The sequence below is a fragment of the Narcine bancroftii genome, chromosome 1, assembly GCF_036971445.1.
Source record: "Narcine bancroftii isolate sNarBan1 chromosome 1, sNarBan1.hap1, whole genome shotgun sequence".
NCBI classification, from domain to species: domain Eukaryota; kingdom Metazoa; phylum Chordata; class Chondrichthyes; order Torpediniformes; family Narcinidae; genus Narcine; species Narcine bancroftii.
In genome coordinates this window covers 57,136,910-57,157,200 of record NC_091469.1, presented here as the reverse complement: position 1 = coordinate 57,157,200, position 20,291 = coordinate 57,136,910, and the positions used below count along the sequence as shown (strand labels likewise).

The 20,291-nt window shown below is 40.8% G+C and overlaps 1 protein-coding gene across 1 annotated transcript in view; it reads left to right on the top strand.

Annotated features, from left to right (window-relative positions):
• The window catches only part of LOC138763610 (low-density lipoprotein receptor-related protein 1-like), a 121,923-nt gene that overhangs the window by 5,932 nt on the left and 95,700 nt on the right, over positions 1-20,291 (top strand). The window contains 11 exon segments of the mRNA XM_069938480.1: positions 6,104-6,472; positions 8,294-8,436; positions 8,439-8,610; positions 11,371-11,490; positions 13,294-13,422; positions 16,498-16,669; positions 17,046-17,264; positions 17,954-18,072; positions 18,145-18,284; positions 19,320-19,461; positions 19,773-19,916. Coding sequence (XP_069794581.1) covers positions 6,104-6,472; positions 8,294-8,436; positions 8,439-8,610; positions 11,371-11,490; positions 13,294-13,422; positions 16,498-16,669; positions 17,046-17,264; positions 17,954-18,072; positions 18,145-18,284; positions 19,320-19,461; positions 19,773-19,916 — 1,869 coding nt within the window.

Genomic DNA, 20,291 nt, shown 5'->3' with positions numbered 1-20,291 from the left:
TATACAAGTTCTTATCGACAGCATGTTGTGTGCACAAACTTTTGTCACAGGATAAAAATTTGCACAACATAAGATTTTTGCAGACACTAACTAAAAATTAGAGGGGAACATTGCTTGGAAGATCATGAAAGGAAAGGATGAACTTTGAAAGGAAGCTAGCAAATAACATCAAGAAGGATACTAAAAATATTATTAATAGTTGTGATAATACAGATTCTATCACCAATGTGTATATGTACAGATGGTAGTGTAGGATGACTGTGATTGGCTGAGAGTGTAGCCACACCTACTGGCAGGTCTTAAAGGATTGATCCTAGCCAGACCAGGTCATTCTGGACTGGGTGACCTACTTGTGATACGCTCCAGTCTTTTAGTTAATAAAAGCCTTGGTTTGGATCAACAAGTCTTTGGTCCTTCCAACAGGCTCTACAATTTTATTAACTAAAGTTTTGAAGGGATGGAGCTTATGCTACGGCTGAAATGCCTCAACATCGACCCACAGTCGACTATAGCCTCGAATGACTTTAAGAGCTGGGTGAGATGCTTCGAAACATACTTACAGCTCTCTGACCCTGCCGTGATGGAGGACAGCCATCGACTAATAATATTGATGACTATGGTGTCCCTGAGAGTCTACCAGTGTCCATGTCGTGACCACTTACGCCGCAGCCATGAAGATGCTGAAAGGGCTCTAAGAGCGACCGGTAAACAGGGTCTATGCTCGGTACACATTTGCAACAAGGAGGCAACAGCCCAGTGAGTCCTGTAGAGCTTATACTCAGCCACTAAGGGCAACGGGCAGGGACTGTGCCTGCACAGACAGAACTGCTGCGGAGACCACAGACAATCTCATTCAGGATGCCTATGTGGCTGGGGTTCGATCGAATAGGGTGAGGCAGCGCCTGCTAGAGCACGGGTGAGAAAACCTAGAGGAAGTGATCCGGATCGCAGAGACAATGGAGGCTGCGGTCTTAAGTATGGACATGTACTCTCGGGGCTGGACCACACACTCTGATGTGAGTAGGATGCCCTCCCTCTACCCTACTACCCCCCCCCCCCCCACCGCACACCGACAGCTGTCGGCTGCCACTACGCTGCCTGCCCGATGCAACCCCAAATTGTTATTTCTGCAAGAGTAACAAGAACAGCAGGTCCCAGTGCCCGGCAAGAAAAGCCAGGTGCCAGAAGTGCCTTAAAAACAGCCACTTTGCTATAGTCTGTCGCTCCAAAATGGCCGCCATCAAACAGTGCCTCGTGTGAAACCCAATTGCCACCCCCCAACATTCAAACACTTCTTCCTCAGAGCTCTTGTCCAATGAGAGCGAGGGCTCCACCGTGTGGCAGCACCTGAAACAAGGGGCAGAGGCCGAGCGTGCAAGGTACAACCCACCCTCGCCGCAATGATGTTCACCCTACCTCACAAAGCAACATCCAACCAGCCCCCAGCCCTGGCCTCAACGGCCGCCACTGCCGCCGACTGGGGACCTGCCACCACCGAGGCAGCTGACCAGGTACCCGCAACTGCGACCAACACTACCAACCCAGTGCCCACCACCCGACTGACCGCCCCACTGCTGACAGCAAGCAATGATCCCCAACACTTACCGTTGGCTGGCCGACACTCCCAGCAGGCTGCAGGCAGCAACACCAACTCCTCAACGCTGTCTCTTCAGACCCAACTGTTTGCGTGACGTCATCACGCAGGTCTCCACTGTCCCCATTACAAGTCTCTGCATCAGTAATCCTCGACTAGGACTTCCCCCATCCTCTCACAAAAGCAATGGAACTGATTAAAGTGCATGGACACTATACCAATTGCTTATTTGATTCTGGGTCAACTGACAGATTTATCCGCCCAGACTTGGCCCACCGTTGCGGACCGGCTATTCTCCCCACTGCACAAAGGATTTCATTGGTGACCAGATCACACTCGACTGGGGTAAAAGGGTATTGCGTGGCAACCCTGAAAGTCCAGGGCATCAAGTTCACAGACTTCAAACTATTAGTCCTTCCCCCATTTTGCGCCCCTGCACTGCTGGGACTGGATTTTCAGTGCCAGTTTCAAACTGTTTCCCTGCACTTTGGGGGGCCTCATGCTTCGCTCTCTGTCTGTAACCACTCCACCCCGGAAGCCTCCTGCCAGCAGCAGCCCGAGCCACCTGCCCCCGCGCCCCGGGGCCTCACCTGTAGCCTCTCCACTTTCCGAGTTGATCCGACAGCACTCTTCGCAAACCTTACCCCTGGCTGGAAGCTTGTGGCCACCAAAAGCCAGCAATATAGTTATGAACATGGGACGTGATCCGGATCACAGAGACAATGGAGGCTGCGGTCTTAAGTATGGACATGTACTCTCGGGAGTACTCTCTGTCGAGAAGGAGGCCCAGGCCATAGTCGAAGCAGTACTTCGTTGGAGGCACTTTACACTGCTGACCGACCAACACGCGGTCTCCTTCATGTTTAGCAATACCCAGCGAGGTGAGATCAAGTGACAAAATCGCCAGGTGGAGAATCGAGCTCTCCACCTTTAAATGATGACGTACTGTATCGGCCTGGTAAACTCAACGACCCACCAGATGTGCTCTCCAGGGGGACTTGCACCAACATACAACTAGACGGGCTGCAGAGACTCCACGAGGAACTCTGTCATCCAGGGGTCACTAGGTTCGCGTACTTTTTCAAAGCTCACAACCTGCCCTACATGGTCAAGGAGATTCACTCCATGACCCAAGCCTGCCCGGTGTGCAATGTGTGCAAGCCCCACGTCTTCCATCCGGAGAACACCCACATCATCAAAGCCTCCTGCCCCTTTGAGCGTCTCAGCGTAGACTTCAAGGGGCCCCTACCGTTGACCAACCGTAACACCTACATCCTTACGGCCATCGACGAGTACTCCTGCTTCCCATTCACTGTGCCCTGCTAGGACATGACTGCCTCCTCAGTCATACAGGCCCTGCACAGTTACATCCACAATGACAGGGGGTCCTCGTTTATGAGCCCAGAGCTGCGGCAGTACCTTCTGGAGTGTGATATTGCTTCAAGCAGGACCACCAGCTATAACCCACATGGTAATGGGCAAGTTTAAAGAGACAATGCTACTGTCTGGAAAGTGGTTACGCTTGCCCTCCGGTCCAAAGGTCTCCCCACCTCTCACTGGCAGGACGTGCTCACTAGTTCCCTACACTTCTTCCGCTCCCTCCTATGCACCGCGACCAATGCCACCCCCCCATGAAAGAATGTTCTCTTTCCCAAGAAAATCAGAATCTGGAACGACCATACCAGTGTGGCTCATGGTTCCCGGTCCAGTCCTCTTACAATGTCACGTCTGGTACTCAAAGAATGACCCTTTGGTTGACCAAGTGACTCTGCTCCATGCGAACCCGCATTATGCCTACGTTGAGTACCTGAACGGGCAGGAGGACACAGTCTCGTTAAGGGACCTAGCCCAGGCCGGATCAGGCGCAGCAGTGCCTTTATCCCAATCTCCCCCTATTCTTCTTCCCCAAGTCATGTGCTTAAACAGAGGGACCAGCACCACCCCACCAGCTCAGGCCAGACTGTCAACAACGCCGTTGGGGAATTGAGCGAAGCAGTGGCCACACCCTATGAGCCTGCTGGCGACACGACGCCAATGACCCCAATCCCGGCACCACGGTGGTCACCCTGGATGGTCTGGCCCCCTGACCGGTACAGCCTCTAACCTCCATCCACACCAGGGTCAGCTCTCAAAGAAGGGGTGAATGCGATAGTACAGATTCTATCACCAATGTCTATATGTACAGATTGTAGTGTAGGATGACTGAGATTGGCTGAGAGTGTAGCCACACCTACTGGCAGGTCTAAAAAGATTGCTCCTAGCCAGACCACGTCATTCTGGACTGGTTGACCTATTTGTGATCTGCTCCAATCATTTAGTTAATAAAAGCCTTGGTTTGAATTAACAAGTCTTTGGTTCTTTCGACTCGCTCTGCAATAGTAAAAAAAGAAAAGAGAGTAGACATCAGACTGATAGAAAATGATGCTGGAATAATTGTAATGTGAGACAAAGAAGAAATTAATACTTCTGTATTCACCAGAGAAAAGGACTTTGGTAAAGGTGAGGTCAGAACAAAACAAGCTTATGAGCTGGACCACATGGGGATGAAGAAAGAGGGTTTGCTGGATCTTAAAACATTAGGATCATTAAGTCCCTGGGACGCGACAATCTACTGGTATTCCAGGTTGCTATGTTAATGGAGGGAGGGGATTACTGATGTGTTGATGATCTTTGTCCTCCTTGACCAAAAGGGAAATGCTGGAGGATTGGAAAATAGCAAATGTGGTCTCCTTTTTTTTTAAAAAAAAAGTAATCCTGAGAATTGCAGACCAGCGAGACTTTCATCAATGGTGGGCAAACTATTGGAGAGGATTAAGAACAGGATTTGTAAGTATTTATAAAGTTATAGTCTTTTGCAGGATAGTCTGCATCGGTTTGAGGGGAAAATTGTGCCTCACAAGCCTAATTGAGTTTTATGAGGAGGTAATGAAAGAAATTGATGGTGGGGTGGTAGATTAGTTTTATGGATTTTAATAAGATATTTGATAAGGTCTCCCATGGGAGAGTCATTTTTAGTCATGAGGCATGGAATCCATAGAACATTGGCTCTGTGGATTCAGAATTGGCTTGCCTGTAGAAAGTAGAGAGTAGTAGTGGGTGGAAAGCATTCTGCCTGGAGGTCAGTGACAAGTGGAGTTCCACAGGGATCTGTTCTGGAACCCATGTTTTGTGATTTTTTAAAAAAATATAATTGAACTGGATGAAAATATAGAGAGGTGGGTCAGTAAGTTTGCAGATGGTGTGAAGGTTGGAGATGTGTAATGTTGAAGGTTGTTTAGGATACAATAGAATTCAGATTTGGGTGGAAAAGTGGCAGAGAGTTCAATCTGGGCAAATGTGAGGTGATGCATTTTGACAGGTCAAACTTGAAGGTTAATAGTAGGATACTCAAGAGTGTGGAAGAATAGAGGAACCTTGGAGTTCAAACCCATACTTTTCTCAAGGTTGCTGTGCAAGTTGATAGGATAGTTAAGAAGGCCTATGGGATGCTGGGCTTCATAAGTCAGGAGTTGAGAGGTAATGTTGCAGCTCTAGAAATCACTGGTGAGACCACACCTAGAATATTGTGTTCTTTTCTGGTCTCATTGCAGGAAAGATGTGGAAACTATGGAGAGAGTGCAGAGGAGATTTACCAGGATGTTGCTTGGATTAGAAAATGTCTTGTGAGGCAAGGTTAGCAGAGCTAAGACTTCTCTTTGGAGTGCAGAAGGATAAGAGGTGACTTAATAGATGTCTATGATTCTGAGAAGCATAGATAAGGTGGACAGCCAGCAGCTTTTAAATAGCAAACACCAGAGGACATCTGTACAAAGTGAAAGAAGAAACATTTAGGAGAGACATCAGGGGTAAGTTTTAAAAAAAAAAAGAAAAAAAAAAAGAATTGTGATGGCTGAAATGCATTTCCAGGGGTTGTGATAGAGGCTGGAATAATAGGGGCATTTTGGAGACTCTTAGACAGGCTCATGGATGAAAGAAAAATAGTGTTACAAGGTAGAGAGGGTTTCATTTTTTTGATAGTTGTGTTTATATAGGTCAACACAACACTTTCCTGTGGGCAAGAGGACACAACTTCAGGATTGAATGGTGCCCATTTAAAACAGATGTTGGGGAATTTCTTCAGCCAGAGGGTGATGCCTCCGGAATTTGCCATCATGAACAGTCTGTGGAGGCCAATTCGTTGGGTGTATACAAGGCAGAAATTGATGGGTATCTGAATAGTCGGTATATCAAAGGTTATGGGGAGAAAGCACAGGAGTGAAGCTGAGTGGGAGAATGGTTCAGCTCAAGATGGAATGGAGGAGTGGACTTGACAGGCTGATTGCCCTACTTCTGCTCTTGTATTTTATGAACTAGCTTTTCCATTCTCTAGGGTAAAGCCCAATTTTTTTCTGACTGACATCAGAGGTTTAATGTTTTAAGGCTATTGAGTCTTGAATATTTAGTTCCTTTGCAAAATTCAACAAATTTTTGTAGAAAGATAATTTTACAGTTAATGTTCCTATTTTTCAGGCAATATTACATGCAGTACAGAAGAGTTTACCTGCTCCATTGGCAGATGCATTTCCAAGGATTTTGTATGTAATGGTGAAAATGACTGTGACGATAGCAGTGATGAAAAAGGCTGCCCTTCACTTTCCTGTGGTCCACACGAGTTTCGTTGTAAAAATTCTGAATGCATCCCTTTCAGTTGGGTATGTGACACCAATGTAGATTGCATTGATCAATCTGATGAATCTCCAATGCAGTGTGGGCATAATTTTTCACTTGCAACCTGCTCTCCTGATGAGATCCAATGTGACTCTGGTGAATGCATCCACAGTCGATGGTATTGTGATGGTGATGTGGACTGTAAAGATGGAAGTGATGAAGTCAATTGCTGTAAGTAGTTTAACTCTGTGCACACTGAGTGAACTTACTAAATGTGATGGATGTAAACCGGAGAATGTGCAGATGCTAGGGTCTAATGTAGAGAAGTTATAACCATATAACAATTACAGCACGGAAACAGGCCAATTTGGCACTTCTAGTCCGCAATGATCCAAGTACCTTCCTCTAATCCTTGGGATAACGGGTTAGATTTAACATTTTTAAGATTGCTTTAATGCCCATTATTTGTTATAACTGAATAAGGCACTAAATAATTTGGCAAGAGCAATTCAGAGTTTAAAGATAAATTAATGGGTTTTTTTAAACAACACACCGATTCCAGGCATTGAAACTCAATTAACCTGTCAATCCAATATGTATTTGAAGGGTGGAAATTGACAGGAGGGAAAACTCATGGAGAGAGCATACAAACTCCCAACAGGCATTGCCAGATTCAAACCTAAGTTTGCTGGTCCTCTAATAGCACTGACCTAACTGTACTGCTTTAAATAAGATTGCTTTCTGAATTTTGAGTGGATATATTTTTCAGGTTTGTATATCTCTGTTAAAGTAGCAGTTTAGTCCTGTTATGACATTCAAATCACTTGAGGTAATAATCCAGAGTACTGGTCACAATATGGCAGTGATATGATGGAATGAGGATGTTGAACTTGTATGATGGCACTAGGAGGATTTTCAATGAAGCAGATGGCTGAGGGATTGTTTTGCCATACTAGGTCATGCTATGAGTAAAAAGGAATTGTTTTCAATAAGCTTTTATAAATTAGAAAGTTGCTGCAGTAGTTTAAACCAATTCTGTATTTGTGTATCTTTCAATAGTAGTATATCTTACTGATGAAATCTAATTTGAAGATTGGCCTGTCATCACTTTTCATGTAAGATGTATCAGAACCAAACTAATTTACAATTTGAGACCAATAATCAAGAGCATGTTACAAGCCCAGAGGACCCCAATACCCAGCAGCAATAGATATTCACCAAGACAAATAGTTAATTAAAAGCAACTTTTGTTTAAGTATCTTTAAACATGAAAACTGGATCAAACTTTAACTTGTCAGTATTAACTTAACTAACCTAACTTAACCCCCTTCTTAGTGCGTGCCCGCGTGCGCACGTGTGGTTCTTTGATTCACAGTCCAATCTCACTTCCCATTCCTCCAAGTTCACTGGTTGCAGGCAATACTTATACTGTGCCCAAAATTTAACATTTATGAAGTTCACCAGACGTTGATGTTTGAAAGATAAATGGCTACCACTCAGGAAGGTTCTTGTCCGTTTTCAGAGAGAGATTTGTTGTTCGCTGGACACTCGCAACTGATTCCTTGTAACCAGCCACTTCAGGGCCATGCTGAAGAAACTTGTCCCATCAGGGTTTTCCATATGATAACCTCTTTCTTTCAGGTTACTACAGAGTTCCTTTTTGTTTCTCTTATTTCAAGTGAAACATTAGGCAGCCAGTCCTCCTCTCTTGTATGAACCACAAGGATTTGGACCAGGCTGAACTAAGCACTCACAACCTATCTTCCAAATGGGGTTTTTCCACAAGCTTGCCAGCTTGTCCTGTTCCAGTTCCAGCTGCTGCTGAACTATAAAACTGCAGAACTGAATTCTCTCTGTCTCTTTAAAATAAAAAAGAAGCCTGTTTTATACATGAAATTAAACAGCAGATATTATAAATAAACACTCTTTGGGAGAAGTTAAACAGGCTTTTTCTATCCTGGAATTGGCAAAGTGAGATGAAAGGTTGTTAGATGATGCACTTTCCTGTTGTTGAGCTGCATGAACAGATGCTTTTTCTGGTTTTTTTTTAAGCTTCTCTGACATGCCGACCGGATTTCTTTCAATGCAGTGATGGTAACTGTATTTCCAAAAGCAAGCAATGTAATGGATTTAAGGATTGTTTTGATGCCAGCGATGAGTTGAACTGTATGAATGGTAAGTGTACAATTAAACTGGAAAGAATTAATACTCTCATTGCTAAAGTTTTCTGACCTGGTTTGTTGCTCATCAAGAATGCACAGGACCCAATGACTTCAGATGTCAAAGTGGAGAATGCATTGATAAAATCCAAGTATGTAATCGGCATGCAGATTGCAAGGACTGGAGTGATGAGCCTCTGAAGCTATGCCGTGAGTATCTTTACACTTTTCTCCCAATCGCGAATCTGTCCAATTCTTGTCCTCTGCATTGCAAGTCCTTGAGCTATTTGAAGGCATCATCTCACAGCTATCTCAAGCTTGCCACTGAGTTCTCTACTTAGTCAAAATCTTTTTGTTCTAATCTTTTGACTTGCAATCCCTCTTTACACAAAGCTCTTGATTGAAGCTTCCAACATCTGCCCTTTATTACTTTGTTGGGGGTCTGCTTTCTGCACAACTTTGAAGACTGGAAGTTCTTAGAGTAGGCTCCAACCCAATAATACCTTTGGAATATAATTAAAGCAATGACTCGTTATCCTTTGCTTATCATTTGACCCCAATACGTGCATTGCTTTACCATCTACTATAATTAGACTTTTGCCTACCCCTTTGTTGCTTCTTTACATGCTTGCCTAGCTCTACTATTCCAATACATTTTGAGCTGCGAAGACAGCAGGTTAAAATGGGGTCTACCTTGGTTTCAATGATCAAAGGCCTTCTACCAGGCAACAGACACTAATGCAATTGTGGATGAGGGCTTGAGGAGGTGTGATGGAGAATAAGCTCTTGCCAGGCAGCAAACAATAACTGTTTTCCATAGCTGTGGGGAATCTGGACCAGTGATGCAAATGGACAACAAACAGGGGTGGTGGTGGGGTGGGGGCTTGAGTTCTTTGTTGGGCAACTAATGTAAAGGGCATTTTTGAAAAAGTGCAAACATCAAAATCTCCATGCAAGCAACAATAAAATCTAAAATAAATCTCTAGTTCCTGTTTCCAACATGTTAAAATCTTCTTTCTTTCAACATTGTCTGTCTTGATCTTCATTCTTCCGTAGTGGGCAATTTATGCTTTTCTGCAGTTGCCTGCAGCTTCAACAATGTAGACAGTTTACCCCTCATCACTGCTAGTTGTTGTCTTGCCGCAATCCTTCAAATTATCTTTTTCTTTTTTTGAATATTTTTTTTAAAATATACATGGTTACATTTTAAATATACAATACATTAAACTTTATCTCATAAGTGCAACAAAAAAAGTCTCTCCCTCCTCCCCTTCCATACATACAGACCCGTTCACCGTCAAAGCTTGCATATATTTTAAGTATATAGAGTACAGTGGGGAGAAACTACATTTTTGGATATATAATAGTTACTTTTGTACCTCTTTTCCTTTTATTACTGTATCTGGGGCCCCTATATGGTCCAGATATGGCTGTCAGCCCTTGACAAAACTCAACAGTTGTGATTTTTTTTTTCATAGGTGTACAGCTGTTAATTCCTGCAGTCCGTCGTGCTATGAGTAGAGGGAAGAGGGTTTCCAAGTGATTGTGATGCATATTTTTTGCTACTGTTATTTTTTATAAATGAGATTTGATGTTTGCTCAATTTGTTGCTTATTTCCATAAAATTACAGAGTAGATCTACCACTGGATCGCCCGTGAAGGCCACTCCTGTTATCCTGGTTAATTTTTTTCTGCTATTTCTTGCCAAAGTGGCCTCATTTTTATGCACTACATGCCACGTGGCATGTAGAAAAGTTTCTGTCTCAGTTCCACATCTGAAACACATCTCTGAAATTTCAGCTTTTGATCAGTGTAACTTTTGTGGGGTAAGATATAATTGGTGTTTTTTTTTAAATTATATTGAACCAGTCCATATCTTGCATTTATAATTAATGTCATGTTGTCCTTACACCAATCTGACCAGCTTCTCTCTGAAATCACCACACCCAAGTCCAACTCCCGTCTTTCCCTTGACTTCTGCAACCCTGGTTTTGCACTTTCTCTCTGGAGAGCATAGGACATTTTTGTTATAAATTTGACAATTCAGACCATTCTTTCAGTTTCACTAATTTCATGTGGAGTAATTGTTGGTCATTAAATTATTTTTCTTGACTGAACTTTGTATCATGGTGTTTGAAATATTTCAGTATCTCTTAACCACTATATAGTTGGAGTAGAAATGTTAATGAGAAATCTCACTGCTTGATAAATGTTAAAGTGCACTAAAATATGGTGATTGATACCTCCATTTTTGAAAGCAATATCTAAAGCTTCATGTTCTGACACTGAACTTGTAAGTACCTTTGAGGAATGCAATGGTCGAGGTTTTTGAGAGGAGATTTGGTGATGATTCAGTCTACAAGCTTGAGTAAACAGCAGTGTCAGACAGTAAGCAAGTTTGAGCTCTGACAACAAGACCATGAGGTCTTACCAAAGATGACTAGATAAAAGAACAATCTAAAGAATGGAATTTGTGCAATCTCTTCTGGTCATTGCATAATTATATAAGCTATAGTTCTGGAGATGGTTATCCTCACATACACTTTAATGTGCATGATGCCAATTAAGTTTAATAATCTTCAGATTTGCATTCCTGTTTGTCATTTCTCACTTTGTGGAGTGTCTTGGAAATCAAACCAAACTTTGCTGCTTCCAGAATTTTGTCAGTCTTTGGTTCAGATTAGCAGTGCCATTGGGGAAAATGCAGTAGACTTGAGGTAACTCCAGGCACAGAGCATGCATTTGTAAACCATGATATAACCTGTATTTGCAGAGCATCTTTGGGAAGCTTCAGGAAAGAATGAAATCAGATATTTCATGGTACAGGGTATTCTTTTTCACTATTTAATTGTGACAAGTTATCATATACCTTGAACTCTGAAGTAACCTGTTAATTTGTCAAGTATATGTGGTTATCTCAATCTGTGGGTATGGCAGTAGTAGGCAGTGAAGTTGACTTTTTTTTTGCAGACCTCAATGAATGTTTGGTGAACAAAGCTAGTTGCTCCCACATCTGCAGAGATCTTGCCATTGGTTATGAATGTGATTGCCCTGCTGGCTTTGAATTAATTGATGGAAAAGAATGTGAAGGTGTGTTCATAGTTCTTGCTTTGCACAAGGTGACTTCACCAAATTAGTTGCATTTAATAAAGTAATGGGGGAACGATGTGTATATTTCGGGCAATAAGCAAATCTGGTAAGAACTTAATATGACTATATCAGCATTGAGTGTTCACTAACCTCTGCTAAAATCAGATGTCAGCTATTAACCATAGAACAATACAGCACAGAAACAGGCCCCTTCAGCCCTTCAAGTCTGTGCCAAATTATTTTTCTGCTGAATCCCACTGACCTGCACCCGATCCATAGCCCTCCATACCTCTCCAATCCATGTACCTGTCCAAATTCTTAAATTTTAAAATTGAGGCCTCATTCACCACTTCAGCTGGCAGCTTATTAAACACTCCCACCACTCTCTGTGTGAAGAATTTTCCCTCGTGTTCCCCCTAAACTTTTCCCCTTTTACTCTTAACCCATGTCCCCTGGTTTGTATCTTACCTACCCTCAGTGGAAAAAGCCTATTTACATTCATTGCCTATCTTCCTCCATAATTTTAAATACCTCCATCAAATTTACCTTCATTCTTCTCCGCTCCAGAGAATAAAGCCCTAACCTGTTTAACCTTTCCCTGTGACTGTTTCTGAAGTCTGGGCAACATCCAATAAATCTTCTCTGCACTCTTTCTATCTTATTGATATATTTCCTGCAGTTAGGTGACCAAAACTGCACACAATACTCCAAATTTGGCCTCACCAGTATCTTGTACAACTTTAGCATAACATCCCAATTCCTATTATCAATAATTTGATGCCAAAACCTGTCTTTACAACCCTATCCACCTGTGATGCCACTTTCAAGGAAATGTGTATCTGCATTCCTAGATCCCTCTGTTCTACCCCACACTGCAGTGCCCTACTATTTACCATGTTTGTCCTTCCAAAATGCAAGACCTTCTATTTGTCTGCATTAAATTCCATCTGCCATTTTTCAGCCCATTTTTCCAGCTGGTCCAGATTCCTCTCCAAGCTTTGAAAGCCTTCTTCACTGTCCACAACGCCTCCAATCTTACTGTCATCTGCAAACTTGCTGATCCAATTTACCACATTATCATCCAGATCATTGATATAGATGACAAATAAAAATGGTCCCAGCACTGATCTCTGAGGCATACCACTAGTCACAGGCCTCCAATCTGAGAAGAAATCATCCACCACTATTCTCTGGCTTCTCCCATCCAGCTATTGTTGAATCCAGTTCACTACTTCACTACCACCAGGGAAACCAGAAATGGTTCTTTTGTATCCCCTACAAATTGACGAATTCTGCCTATTTCCTACGCATTAATCCAACATGCTGTAATGAAATTATATGGCAGATTTGCTTTCATTGCATGTCAGTTTCTCAAGTAGCACCTCAACCCATGCTGTCCACTGAGGACAATTAGAACTGCCTGAAAATACATGTGCACCCTTAGGCACTTCATTGGGACAATATCAGGAATTCATTTCCAAATGATTGATGGGGAATTTTGAATGGATAACGGTAATATAAAGACTGTCAACCACCACTTCTATTGAATAGAATGGTCCAGATTAGAAGATATTCCTTTACGTCCTTTGGAATACATTTTAATGTATTGGATTGAAGGAACTTGTCCAAACTGGTCTGAGTTGGTAATCCCCATGGGGTGGGGGGAGGGGAATTTGAGGGTGGAAAATTTGAATCTTGTGCATTGGATTTGTTTGCCAAGGAACCCAGCCTATCTTAACTAGTCAAAGGTGCAGTTTGAACTACTAATGATTACACATTTTAAAGTTTATTTTAAATTTACAGATATTAATGAGTGTCAAAATCCTGGCATCTGCAGTCAAACTTGCATTAATTTAAAAGGAAGCTACAAGTGTGGATGCTTTGCAGGCTATCGCTTGGATCCAATTAATCAAGTCTGCAAGGCAGTAGGAGGCAAGTACTGACAGTTTTAACCAGGATTGGTGATCAATTGCATTGTCCCGCATTACTGTAGTTATTGCTGATTGGGAATTGGCATTGGATATTTCCTAATCTGTATTAAATGTTGATATTGCACCTTTATTGCTAATCCTATCACTTCACGCATTTATCACTATAGCCCAGTGAAGTTTGTTACAAACTTGTAGAGTGAAGTTTAAACAAGGAATTAATAAACTAAAGTTAAGTCAGCAAACGTGAATTTGGCAACTACTAGGGAATGTTTGTTCCTTGCCACATTGAGGTATATACTGTAGATCTTTCACTAACTTGGGAAATGACAGAGTTTTAAAAACAAGCCACTAAAAGTTCAGACATACTTTACAGTTCTCCTCAAATCTAATAATTTTAAGTGTAAAGGTTACATTGCATTTCAATTTTGGGTTATTCAGTGGAATGGAAGTTGGTAGTCAAGGAAGAGAAGAACTGGCATGGGCTCTGAAACTAAAGATATTTGAGATGCTACGAAGGAATATTAGTTTTCTATGGAGCCAGTAGGGCAAGGGTTTAGCCTAATCTGTTTTGATCTGTTGAGTCCAGTGATCTCCTCTTGTATTGTGCATTGGATCCGATGTGCTTTTCCTGAATCTCTGAAGCTGATCATGTCCAAAGTTGTTCTGAAATTTGCCTGGAGATTAACTGAAAACTCTGTTTAAGGAATGAGTAGACCCAAAAGTTTGGGGAGTAAAATCTAGTTTACTGCCAAAAAAACAATTTTGCTCATAGTGGAATGAGTGCAATAAATCTGGAGCATTAAAATCTGAGTTTGAGGGCTAAGAAAAGAAGGAATTTGAATTCTTGGACTAGTGCTCAGGCAACTTAATTGATTGGGTTAAGCATTTGGATCAAAATTATGGATATTTTGATTCAGTTAATTTTCTATTGTTATGAGCCCAAAGGACCCCAAATCCCAGCAGCAATAGACATTAACCAAGACAAGTGGCTTTCAAAACAAAAGTTATTTTTAATCAACTTCAAACATGAAAATAGAATCAAATTTTAACTTAACTCTATTCTTAAACTATACTCTATATTAACCCAAATTACCCCCCTTCTAATTCTAAGTGCACGTGTATGTAATGTGTGTGTAAATTCAAGAAATGTTATTTAGTTCACAGTTCAAACTCACTTCTTCTTCCAAGTTCTCTGGTTGCAGACAATCACCATACTGTGCACAGAATTTAACATGTATGAAGTTCACCAGGCTTGGTGCTTGAAAGGTAAATGTTTACCACTCAGGAAGGTTCTTGTAGGGTTTGCAGAGAGATTTTTTGTTGCTCCAGGATTTCCACCACTAGTCACCTCAGGGTCTCGCTGATGAAACTTGCCCCATCAGGGTCTTCTAGATGATAACCTCTTTCTTCAAGCTACCACAGAGTTCCATTCCTTCCTCTATTTCAAGAGAAATATCAGACAGATAGCACTTCCAGCCATCTACTGCTCTGGAACTTACTTTCATCAGTTTTAAACAGTTTTCCCTGGATTGCACTTTTCAGTTACTTGTCAGTGTCCCACACAGTGACTGAGCTGTTAACTCAACTCTCTCTTTTTTCCAACTGAAACTCCAAAGAGAGCATGTGACTCGTGTCTTGCAAAGCGCCCACCTTCTCCAGCAAACAACAGGAGTTATTTCTTCTGCTCCATCTGTTGTTATCTTAGGTAAACAATCCAGAATTGACCTTTTTGTGAGCATTTTGCAGAAAGGGTACTGATAGATAGCATAACTCCAGCAAGACAATGGTCAAGCATTTTATGACGTCAGTTCAATTAACACCTACTTGTGAAAGATGCTTACATTCTCCAGAGATCTTGCAATGTAAATTCTTCAGTCTTTCAAATAAGATCTGTTTTAAAATGTGTGTATGTATGTGACCTACTCTAAATCTTATAAATTCTCCCCAAATATTAATATTGTTACACTATTCACTTTAACATGTCATATTTGGAATTTTCCTTCATCTTGTCTACAATGCATCCTTTTTTCTGTAGTTCATTGAAGATGCATACAAGAATATAAACAAAATGATGGAGACAGTCAGCAGGTTGGGCAGCATCTGAGGAAATTTTAGGGTTAAAGATCCTTGGTCAGAACTAGAAGTTTTTTTTTTAATAGAGAAGTTGAGAACAGGCTGGATAGGACCAAACAGTTCAAAGCCAAGACCAGATCACTGAGGTAATCCCATTCATTATGAAATCTCTTTAATTGAGGCCCATTAGAGAAAATAGTGCATAAAGATGAGATGCAGGTGATGCTGTTACAGAAATTGAATCCGAACGACAAAATCAGTAAGTGCCTCTGCAGGGAGGGAAAACTGAGTTGATGCTATTGATCAATAACTTTGCAGTCTCAATGGCCTGTTCTCATTCTGTCTGCCTGAAATTCTTAAAGTCGGTCAATGATCATTGAACAAGAGTGCCTCTTTGGAACAATACACAAGTCTATGGAGCCCAGCTCAATGCAATGGAGAATTAACAATAGGCACTGTGTTTGATCACCCTGCAGGTTGAAATGACCATATAGTAAAAACTATATGCAATACACTAATTGGAAGAAGTATGTTGTATCACAGGCAAGGACTGTTGAAATCCCTGGATGGTGGGAAGGCTTTGGACATGTTCAGCACACTGGGCAGAAGCATCTGTTCCTGTGTTGTCCTGTTGAGATAAAAGCAAATGTTGCATAAGAAAGAACCATGAGACAGCAGTTTGTGGAGATGGAAGACAAGATTCAGGATTAATGAAGGGAAAGTTCTCTTTGGAATGTTTCTATGGAAAGGCATTTCTGGTGGAAATGGCCAAGGATGAGCTGCTGAACATGAGACATGTCCAGGAAAGGGATTGAGGGGTCTATCTACTGCAAGTACTGTGCAGTATGATCAAAGATCTTGTAAATTAGTGTGTAGATGAAATATTTGAGGTTTCTGTGAACTTTTCTGATCACTCTCTAGATAACATTGAACAATGTAATATCTGACCTATTTTACACTTGTATATTTAGTCTTAAAACAATTTAAATGTGATGCTGTCCAGGCAAGGAGCCTTATTTGATCTTCACAAATCACCATGACATTCGGAAGCTAGGATTGCATCACCAGGAGTACACTCAAGTTATAGCAGACCTGAGAAATACTGTAGCTCTGGATGTCGATGTTGCAGAGGAACGGATCTTCTGGGCTGACGTGAGCCAGCAGGCAATTTTCAGGTAGCAGATTCCTCATTGTAACTGCTGTAGATTTGACTCAAAATGCTCCTTTGTTCCTTCTCCTTTTGTAGTGCAAAATGTAGGTATTTGGAAAGCAAATTAGATGCTCAGACTTTCCAGGTCTTAACCCAATTTTGAATGTTCTACATAGAATTGCAATGAATTTCAGTCTGCATAGCATCTAAGTTTGCAAATCGAGATGGTCAATTCAGTTTGTTTTTTATTCTAATGGCTTAAACAATAGATTTTTTAAATGTAAAAAATACTTAAGGAAAGATGCCATTTAGTTTGGCTCTGAAACTGAGGAATTTCAGAACCTTAAAGTCTCAACAAAATGTGTCATGTTCTGTTTTACTATTGTGCACCTCTTTCTTAGTTTATCCATGCATGAGAAAAATGCTGGTGTTTCAAGAATTCTTGAGGATGTAGTCATTCCAAAGGGAATTGCAGTAGACTGGATCTATAAGCACATCTACTGGACTGACCGTGGTACTAAAACTATATCTGTGTCTACGTTTGATGGAGTTGAAACGAAGATCCTCTTTGATACTGGACTAAGAGAACCAGCTTCAGTGGCAGTAGATCCACTAACAGGGTATTGAATCTAGAACAAATTGTCTTGGCATTTTTATTTTAAAATATCATTTGAATCACTTAGTGATTTTTATATTTTTGAATGGATAGGGGCAATTGTAGGCAAATGGATATTAAGATGAGCAGCATGCAAGTAATTTGCACTCTTTTTGAATATTCAGCTCAATTGTCCAACAGATCTTATTTCCTTGTCACTTCAGCAGCCCACTTCATTATAAAGATATCTGATTTCCAGGTTTTGTACTGCCAGTTCAGTGCTATTATAAATTGTTGATTTAAATAGTAATTTTCTTGATGGATCATAATCTAATCAAGACCAAATGTTTCTTTTCCTACTAAACATTGTGGGTGTTATTTTCAGTGGGTCTAATTCAAGTTCACCCAGAATAGATAGAAGTTCCCTTGACTGTGCAAGTCCAAAAATATCCTGGCCTCTAGATTAATCAGGACCAAGAATAAAACTCTTGCCTATTTCATCATGAGACGCACAATGCAGGAATTGGAATGATGCTTCCTTTACTCTCAAAGGCCAGAAAAAATGAATCTAGGCTTAGATTATTTTATTTGTTCCATGAATCTGACATGAGTAATGGAACAAATATATTAGATGTTCAATGCATGGTGCTTGATAAAATGTTCATCTAGACTAAATCTCAAGGTAATTGATTTTAATTTGTTTTGCTTTGTGAGGTTTATTTACTGGTCAGATCTAGGAGAACCACCAAAGATAGAAAAGGCTGGCATGAATGGTGTTAACAGGCAGCTTCTGGTTACCACAGAGATTGAGTCGCCAAATGGCATTGCACTTGGTAAGTGAACTTGTAGTTTTCCTTTTTCTCTTTTGATTTTAGTGTGTGGTTAATTAATTTGCTTCTCCACAGATCTTGTGAAAAGCTGTCTTTATTGGGTTGATTCCAAGCTTCACTTGCTGTCAAGTATTGACTTAAATGGAAAAAACAGAAGACCAGTGCTATTCTCGTTTGAATTCCTTGCTCATCCTTGTGCTGTTGCCGTATTTGAGGTAAAAAGTCATCGTTCAAAAGCACTGCTTGTAGACAATTTGTCCTCCCTCCAGTTTGGCACCAATGCACATCATTTTAAAAACATATACATGTCAGGTTATATGGATTCAAACTTCATGATTGGTCTGGATATGGGGTAAAGGGAATATTTCTCTGTATGACTGTTGCAAATAATTGTGCCAACACCGGTACTGAAGACGTGGACTAATCAGTTGGAGATTCAAGCTTAATTCATGCAAATAAACTTTAGTCTTACCGCTTATAATTTACAAATTCTTCATTGAAGAGAAGCAGTTTTGAGTTTACTTGTAGCCTTGAAATGGGAATAAAAGGAAATATAATTCCAAATTATATCCTGTCATTTTTGTACAAAAATAAATGTATTGTCACATTAACTATAATTTGTGGATACAATAACTTTGACAAATGGCTACTGTAGCAACTACTACTGTAAATCAACATCTAGAACTTAATGACTTGTGCAAGGTTTTGGGAAACATCTGCAGGAATTTGGAAATGTCACTTTAATGAAAGCAAGCAACTTGTAGGGCAGTTAGTCGTGGGAGTGGCTCTCACCTTTATGGAATGGAAATGATTGTATTGTGGAGTGAAGCCAACAAATTGTTCAGGATTGAAATTAGAATTAATTGCTGCTGAACTGTTTTCTCTGTTGATAAATAATTATGAACCTGGGCCTCTCTCGGTGGTTTTAACAGCAGAGCTGGTTGATTAAAAATGAGTAAATCCTGGTGATGAAGGACAATATGTGAGGTAACAACAGGAAGCTTTTGAGTTGAAGTATGGTTTTTGAGTAGAATGTCTCTTATAATCATGAAGGCTGGGTCTATCAGTGATAGGTGCAGGGATAAATCCGCCAAGTTTGCACTTGCAATGAAAAATAAGTTACTGACTGCAACACTGGATATTTTTCATGGAACTCTTTGAAGTACATTTGTATACCCAGTTTGTTTATTTCAACAACTCTTGGGGATGTTGTTGGTCATTTGCTCCAACAATGCTTTTGCATGTTTCAGGATCATGTCTTTTGGACAGATGAAATAAATGCCGTCATTTATGGAGCAAACAAATATACAGGAGGACATGTGGTGACTCTAGTTTCTGACCTTAATCAGCCTCAAGATGTCATTGTTTATCATCCATTAATGCAACCAACTGGTAAGAAATCTATCATGCGATTGTCAAATTTTGCTGCAAGATTGTTAAATGGGGTACAAAGATTTTGGCACTGCTACACAGGTTTTGTTTTGTCTTAATTAAAGTGTATGATATTTAACAGTAAATTCAAACTTGTAGCAATTATCTTGATTGTAGGGGACTAATATGAAAATATATTGAACTGAGTCCCAAAGTCAGTAAAAGACTAATATTGTTATTAAAATTATGCATTAATGTATAGACTCTTTCTTCTACTGAACACCAAAAGTTTTGTCCTAAATTTCTGACCTTAACATTTCTTGCACCTACAGGGAAAAATTGGTGCAATGAAAAACTGAAAAATGGAGGTTGTAAATCCCTGTGTCTCCCTGCTCCACAGATTGACCAGTTGCCCAGATATACCTGTGTGTGTCCATCTGGAATGGATGTGAAAAATGAAGGGCAGTGTAAAGCAGGTAGATGCTGTTTTCAAATATATGCACTGTTGCAATAGCTGTGAGTTTGTGGAGATTTCTGAGATTGTCACAATGAAACAGATCTAAGCTCGAGTTTTTTTTTGGCATGAAGGAAAAGTAATATTGAAGTAAATGGGTCATTCACCTTGATATTTGGTGTGAACCTACTGATTGCTTTAGTTGGATGATTCCATCCTTAAAATAGGTTAGAACTGAATAGCCTCTGTCACATTTCAGTTCTGTGAAATTGTTCCATGATTCTTCTGAAATGATTCTCAGAAATTATTTATTTTGGCTTTGCCCGAGTGTTCAATTCTAACTGCTTCTGCATTGCTCAGTAAACATGTTAGATTTTTTTCCCAGTGCTCCACTTGG